The sequence below is a fragment of the Asparagus officinalis genome, chromosome 1, assembly GCF_001876935.1.
Source record: "Asparagus officinalis chromosome 1, Aspof.V1, whole genome shotgun sequence".
NCBI lineage: Eukaryota > Viridiplantae > Streptophyta > Magnoliopsida > Asparagales > Asparagaceae > Asparagus > Asparagus officinalis.
Genome location: NC_033794.1, coordinates 16,376,364 through 16,384,307, shown reverse-complemented (window position 1 = coordinate 16,384,307; position 7,944 = coordinate 16,376,364). Strand labels below are relative to the sequence as shown.

Here is a 7,944-nt window from a genome sequence, read left to right as displayed (position 1 = left end):
ACCCAAAAGCTCACTTTTGGAACTCTAGCACAGTATAGAAGTGATCCAAATACAAAGCCCTATACTTAGTAAACCCAGCAGCAACCCCAACCTTTCTGAACTCATCTTCAGTCCTCTCCTTCCCCAGAGCTCTGTAAACTGTCATCACAAATATATCACCCTCCAACAATGCTCTTGTTCTCTGGCTGGAGTCGGTCTCTTCGGGGACGACTGGTTCGCAGGCAATCACCTTCCCGCCTTCAGGCAGGGCATTGTAGCAGTTCTTCAGTATTAGCTCGCATTCTTCATCGGTCCATGTTGTTAATACCCACTGAAATTAGATGAATAAGAAGATGAGATCCTTGCAACAAAAAAAAAAAAAATCTGTATCGAACTCTATGAAAAAGAACCATATAGGAAGACATGAGATGAAGACACTTGACCTATCACGAATCTGATGCACACCTTACGATCAAGTACTAGTGTAGTAAGACTGCTTATCAATGAGAGAACACTGCTAGCAAATGTATTGATAGACAATCTGACTAAATTGATAACTAAAATCGACATGTGTTTCAAAATTCGTAGGAGGTTAGTTTCATCTCCTATCTGCACATACAGCTTTCAATAGACAGCCCTCTGCAGTTCTTTTTTTTTTTTTTTTGGCGAAAAAAGTGATATTGAGGGATTTTTCTTCAGCTTGTCCAAGATGGAGACTATTTTTTGGCTGTTTATATTTTCGTGAGGTTTGCATTATTATCCATAGTTTCCTAGAGGAACAATTGTTTTTATTTATGTAACGTTTATAAGGCTTGAATCTATTTTAGTAGCAACTAGCTAGTTTGAAATGTTTCACTAAACACCAAAATGAAATTTGGGGGATTGTATCCGTGGTTATGTTAGGAAAAAATAAAATAACATTTTTAGAACTTGGAGGATTCACAAGAGGGTTTTGTACCTTCATGAATATGGCGTCTCCTTGAGGGATGAATTTGAACATATCGCCACCTACATGAATTATTCCTGCGCGCATTTGCCATAATACATTTAAAATTTTGAGTAATCGAGCTATTATTTCTCCAAATAAAGAAATTAATGGATTAATCGACTATTTGAGAGATATATAAGATACAGAATGCAAATATAGTTTAGGATCCATCTCTTGCATCTAAAAAAAATCCATCACCAAAAGATCTTGAAGTTCATTTCCAAATTAGTTAAAAGATTTGTAGCTCGATCCATTGTTTTGAAGACATAATCCTCAATTAGGATTAGAATTTTCCATTTTAATCTTAAATTAAGTCCCTCTAATCATTATACCAAAACTATTAAGTCCCTCTAACCATTATACCAAAACTATTAAGTGATGGTGAGGGTCCAGGATTATAGTGTTATATTAATTCTAATACGCTCCCGCAAGTTGAATGCCCTTTTTTATGAGCTAAAACCTAGACTCAGGTAGCTCTATCAATTTTTAGAAAATCCACTTCAATTTTGTGGCCGGTGGGATTTGAACCTAGGTTGATATAATACCATCTTAAATTAAGTCGCTCTGACCATTACGACAAAATTCTGAAGTTATGTTGATGGTCAATGATTATAATTTTATATTAATTTTAACATTTAATCCGATGAATATGATTAAGAAATAGACTAAAAATCTCAGTTTTTTTAAGGTCATCATTCAAACAAATAAAAAAATCCATCTGAAAAATTGCCTCCAATATTTCCCTATTTATCGTCCAACTACTCTGCTGTAATCCCGTTATCGAACTAGTATCCAACCCATTATCAACAAAAGAAATTCATCAGGATCAAGAAGATAAGGGATTGGGCAATGTCAGCAGAGATTCTACGATGGTATTTTTATCTCCAATTTGTTCCCATTTCATGAATTTTTTAAACTACTAAATTTAATTATATTTCTTTTCTTCTTTTCTATGTGTTAGAAGATGAAATATAACTCTCAACTCTCACAACTTCGTGTTAGAATGAAGTCCATGTAATAGCTCTTGTTTGAATAATAACAAACTCTTATTTGGTATTAGTATTTGTTTGAGATGATATAGTACATGTGAAAAAGGTGTACGAATGTTACAAGACGAAATGATGCAAAAATCAACATTTACGTTGATTCCAGCCTTGGTACCATTAATGGTCTATAGTTAACCATCAATAGTCATGATTCATCGATGGTCTATAGTGAACAATAAAAAAATTCTAGAAAGTTGATTTCGAAAGGGAACCATCGATGGACCATTGAACTATTAATGGTGTACATTGTACAATCGCAAGTTTCTAAAAACTCACAATCAGACCATCGATGATCTATAGTCAATCATCAATGGTGCTCTGGAAATCATCGATGGTTGTGAGGAACCATCGATGGTAACGATGTGTTTTTGGCATATTTCAAGAGTTAATAACAATCGTTCATTTATTCCTTTCATATCCAACTTCTACTATGATTTTAATATCTATTTTCTTATTTATCAGAGGCTATATAAACTAAGAAGAGATCATATATTGGAGAGGTCATATACTTTGAGAAAAGGAGAGCTTTTGGGGAGAATAAAGAGAGAATTTTTCTAGGGTTTGTGAAGAAGAATTTATTTGTGATTCGAACCCCCAAAGTCTCGTTAAACTATTTCTCGTCACTCTCACATCTTTGGATTGTTTCAGTAGAAGAGTTTCCCTTAGATACAACATTATCTTTTGAAGAACGGTTTGCTTAGAAAAAACGGCTATAAGGTCTTTTCAATTTGTGCTTAAACTATTTTAGTAGTTTTTGTTTCGTCTTGTTTTTATAGCGTACTCAAGTCAGTGATAATGGAGGGTCGAAACTAGCTAGGGCTAGGTGGTACTCATCTACCAGAAGTTAGGTTAGATGATTGGTTTTGGGGTAGATTTCAGGGCACGGTCTTTATTAGCCTACTGAATCGGGTTATGATTTAGGTAAACTTTGATCATAGTGAGGAAGTCCTTCCATGAAAAGAAAGAGTGGATATGGGATTATTATTTGAACCACTATAAAAATCTCATGTGTTCCTTGGTTTTTTAGTTTGGTTGTTCGCTTTCATTTTTCTATATTTCCATTGCATATTCTGTTTTTTATGGAAAACTATAATAAATCTATTCACCACTCTCCTCATCCCCACTCCCCCAAGGCTTGCATCTCAAATCCAGCACTTTAATGTTTTGGTGTATTAGTTAGGGACTTTAAGATGATATACATTAGAGATCCCAAGTTAAAAAGCAAATTTTTAAAAATTGTACTAGGGCATGAGTTCAGATTTTTTCCCTTACAAAAACAATCAACATGTGGGGACATGTTAGAATATACAAAAATATTGTTGAAAGAGGTGCAAAACTCAGAAGAAAGCAACAGGTGAAAAATCTCTCTGGTCGATCGACCGACCAGAAGTTTGTTTTGTGAACAGGAATCGTGCACGCGGTCGACCGACAGAGGAGTATCAGCCGACCGATGAACACTTACCGGTCGATGGATGAGGCTTCATCAGTCGATCGATAGCAGGTAATTGGGTTGTTTTGTTTCCTAGCTTGTTTTGGATTTGGGTTTGATATAAATAGAAAAACGTTTTCTATGGTTAGGAGAGAGAGATTTAACAGAGAAAATATGTTGTTTTGAGCACTTTGAGAGGGAGATTATTATGATGGAGTGAGATCTTTTGGTTAGGATTATTTTGAGTGTTTGAGAGAATTGTAACTCATTGTTTTCTCCTCCATATAGTAAAATCTCCATATCTTCTCCCCGCGGACGTAGGTAACTTGCTGAACTATGTAAATTCTCTATGTTTGTGATTGGTTTTGGTCGTTCTTTTGTGAATTGTGCTCGTGGTGTTCTTCTCGCGTTGCTTACCAACTTGTTGTGGATTGAGTCCGCTTCCACTGGACGCAACAAGTGGTATCAGAGCCGAATTTTAGATCTAGGGTTTGATTTGGGTGGAGGAAAACTCAGTGTTAGAAGTTTGGATCTTGGAGATCTAGGTTTCGATGAAGATAACGTTGCGGAGTTGCCATTGAAGATCTCACCTTCCTCGTGTGGTTGATAGATTTTGTTGGAATCCTATCTAGGGTTTAATTTGGGTGATTTCTCAACTCTATCAAGTTCGAATCTTTTCTCTATAATTTGGAGCTAGTAAGCAATGGCAGGAGAAAGTGATGAAAGTAGCAAGACTGCGTCGAGTACAGTTCAGGTTGCACTTCAGAATACGAAGATTAGTGTTGTGAAGTATGACATCAAAATTAATTTTGGTTTGTGGATGAGTGGTGTGCAGGATGCGTTGAATGCTCAGAACATGGAAGAGAAGATAATGACTCATGAGAGGTCACCTAAATATGATGAGGCGATATGAGACAAGATGAATTAAAATGCATGTAGGGTAATTAGATTTTGTTTAGAACAAGAGTTGAAACACAATGTGATTGGCGTGACGTCTGCGATAAAGATGTGGGAAATTCTTAATAACAAGTATCTTACGAAGAGTGTTGAGAATCGGTTGTATTTGCTACAGAGATTATTCAGATTCTAGATGTCCAGAGGTACCTCACTTGCAGATCATGTGAACGACTACACAAAATTACTGCCGGACTTAGCAAATGTTGATGAGAAGATATCGGATGAGTACAAGACGATCATTTTATTAGGCTCATTACCCGATGAGGATTTTGATAGCCGTGTTCTTACTTTATTGAATGATAGATCTTCCATCACCTATAGCGAAGTGACTATTGTATTGACGAATTTCGATTTGAGGAGGAAGGATAAAGAATCTTCCAGAGGTAGCACTTCAGGAGAAGCCTTGTCGACAAGAGGAAAGAGTCTCTATCCTAGATGTGGTAATCAAGGCAGGTCAAAGTCAAGAGGCCGCTCCAAATTTTGAAGAATCCATGTGCTTTCTGCAGAGAATAAGGATATTGGAAGAGAGATTGCCCAAAGCTCAGAGAGAAGGAGAATAGCAAGAAGAAGGGCCTGAAGGCCAGTGAAGTGAATGTTGCTAAGAGTGGTAATGGTTCTGACGATTCATACTTTTCTCTATTGATTACTCTAGAGATTAACCATGCGGAAGCATCGAATTGGATGTTGAATTCTGATATTACTTATCATGTGACTCCCAAGAGAGATTGGTTTGCATCTTTTGAGAAACTCGATGGGGGTATGTTCGTCATGGGAAATAATCAGTCATGTGGCATTTGTGTGATAGGTACCGTCAGGATTAGGATGCATGACAGAGTTGTGAGAGAATTGAATGAAGTAAGGTTTATTCCTCAGCTGAAGAAAAATCTTATTTCTGTTAGAGCTTTGGAGGCAAAGAGATTCAGGGTAACTTTCGAGAACGATGTAGCTAAAGTTACTAAGGAATCATTAGTAGTGATGAAAGTGATCCGCGATAGAAATCTCTATTATCTGAAGGGAAGTACCGAGATCGTCCAGGTAGCTTCAGCAGTTTTAGAGGCGGATGTGAGCAGACTTTTGCACTATAGACTTAGGCACACAGGGGGAAAATCACTACAGGTACTGTGTAAGCAGGGATTATTGAAGGGAGCCAAGAGTGAGAAAGTTGAATTCTATAAGCATTGTATTCTTGGCAAGAAGACTAAAGTAAAGTTCAGGATAGTTATTCATAGGACAACCGACATCTTGGACTACATACACACGGATGTTTGGGGTCCCACCAAGACGGCATTACTTGGTGGTCGACTTTGTTCGTCACGTTTGTAGATGTCTATTCTAGGCGTTGTTGGGTGTACACCATGAAGCAGAAGAGTGAAGTCCTAGAGATATTTGTGGAGTTGAAGAGAAGATTGGAACTGCATGCAAGGAGAAAGATCAAGACGTTAAGATCCGACAACAATAGAGAGTACACATCAGACCCCTTTCAGCATCTATGTCGAGACGAGGGCATAGAGAGACACTTCACAGTTAGTCATACACAATAGCAAAATGGGATATCAGAGAGGTTGAATCAGTCTTTATTGTAGAAGGCCCGATGTTTGTTATCACAGAGTGGTTTAGAGAAGATATTTTGGGGTGAGGCACTTACGTATACGAGCCACCTCATTAATAGGATGTCTTCATCTGCGATAGAGGGAAAGACTCCTATAGAGATGTGGTCGGGAGAACCGGCACACGATTATGATCAGGTCAAGGTTTTTAGATGCCCTGTATTTTATCATGTTAAAACTGATAAGTTGGAACCTCGAGCTAGAAATGTCATATTTGTGGGGATTCAAGTGTGGTGTGAAATGATACAAGCTTTGAGATCCAGTTAAGAAGAAGATTGTGCTGAGCAAAGACGTCACATTTGATGAGACTTCACTCTTGAAATCTCTCAGCTCTCATCAGATGGAGAGCACCCCTACAACTATTTATATATTGTTTTACTATTTTCGGTCAAAAGGGAGTATCCTAGTTGCCAAAAATGCAGCAGAGAAAGCCTAATCTATCTTGGACAACCCACGTGCAACGAACAAAATGTCGCATTCACTAAACCAATAAAAGAACTAGCCGAGGTTTGCCAATTTCAAGACTAGCCCATCGCAACTTAACGAGAAACCTAGGAAAAATTGATATAGTGGCCCCTCTAAGTAAAATTATATATAGCAAGGAAGGACTTAGTAGTTGCATTACATTCCAATCGTTCATTAACGCAGGGCAGAAATGATAAACATCGGAATCCATCAAGAGGTGTTCTCTAAATCTATAAAGAACAACATTCGAATCCACGGAAAGACAACCTCGAATCCACAAAGTAATATAAAAGAGAATTTTATTGATAAAAGTGATTTGATTCATGAGGTTACAATCCTTCTTCTTAAATAGAAAAACAAAGTCTACTCCTAATAAGAACAGAATTCCCAAAAAAAAGAAACAATTTAAAACTACCTAAAAGACTCTCTATAATAGAAAGAAACAATTTAAAACTACCTAAAAGACTCCTATAATAAAGTAAACAAATCACTCCAAATTAAATCAAAATTGATTTTGTTTCCTAATTTAAATCGGCTCTAACTTTATTACTAAAAATAAACTAAAGGCTGATTATTTCTGAAATCCTGCCAAAAACGGGTGTTATCGATTGGATTGTGAGATTCTGCTAAACTGATTGACTCTGTCTCGTCGAGATAGCCGATTTTTATATATAATATATTAGAATCCGCCTTCTGGATTGGGAGATATGGTTGTTTCTATGCGGTCAGTCAATAATTCATCCGTATCCGCATTTGACTCGTGAAGACCCTACTTTTTCATGAATTTACTCGTTGTGCGTCCTACATCAGTCATTGTGCTTATTATTATACTACTAACACGAAGTCATTGCTATTTAATGATGTATCTAGTTAGTCGAGATCTTCACCATTCCGTGGAGGATCCTAAGTTAAAAAAAAAAAGAATAAAAAATAAAAATTAACTAAATTAAAAACAATCATGGATTCATTATGTTTTTGGATAAATGCCTATTAGACCCTTCGCTATCGCCTAATTGTAGCCATAGATCTCTTGCTTGCTTATTGTTGCAAGTAGGCTCTTGTCCGCTATCTCCCAAATGCGGATAGAAAACAATTCTCTCTCTCTCTCTCTCTCTCTCTCTCTCTCTCTCTCTCTCTCTCTCTCTCTCTCTTTGGGCAAAAGAAAAGGAAAAAAAACACATCATGCATGTTATCTATTTGCAACAAAGCTGAGGGCGAAAATTGGATGATAATGTACAGAGAATTTATCTGCAACTAACTAATTTTATATGCTAATCGCAATGAGTTAAAATTGACAACAGAAAAATCAAATATCAAACCCAACGTACCGGGAAACTCGGGCGCTCCAGCGACTACCTCCGGCAGGTCAAAATTAACCCCAACCTTCACATTCCCAGCCCTTCTCATGATCATGCTCAAGCATGCTCCAGAGCTCCCTCCGACATCGACAAGCGTCCCGACGCCGTCGAACCC

At 37.2% G+C, this 7,944-nt stretch overlaps 1 protein-coding gene across 1 annotated transcript in view; it reads right to left on the bottom strand.

Moving 5' to 3' along the window:
- LOC109819607 (caffeic acid 3-O-methyltransferase) overlaps window positions 1-7,944 on the bottom strand; it is a 9,341-nt gene that overhangs the window by 256 nt on the left and 1,141 nt on the right. Inside the window, 3 exon segments of the mRNA XM_020385388.1 lie at window positions 1-310; window positions 938-1,002; window positions 7,800-7,944. The exon segment at window positions 1-310 is cut by the window's left edge and continues 256 nt beyond it; the exon segment at window positions 7,800-7,944 is cut by the window's right edge and continues 15 nt beyond it. Of these exon segments, the coding sequence (XP_020240977.1) occupies window positions 11-310; window positions 938-1,002; window positions 7,800-7,944 (510 nt within the window). The 3' untranslated portion in view covers window positions 1-10.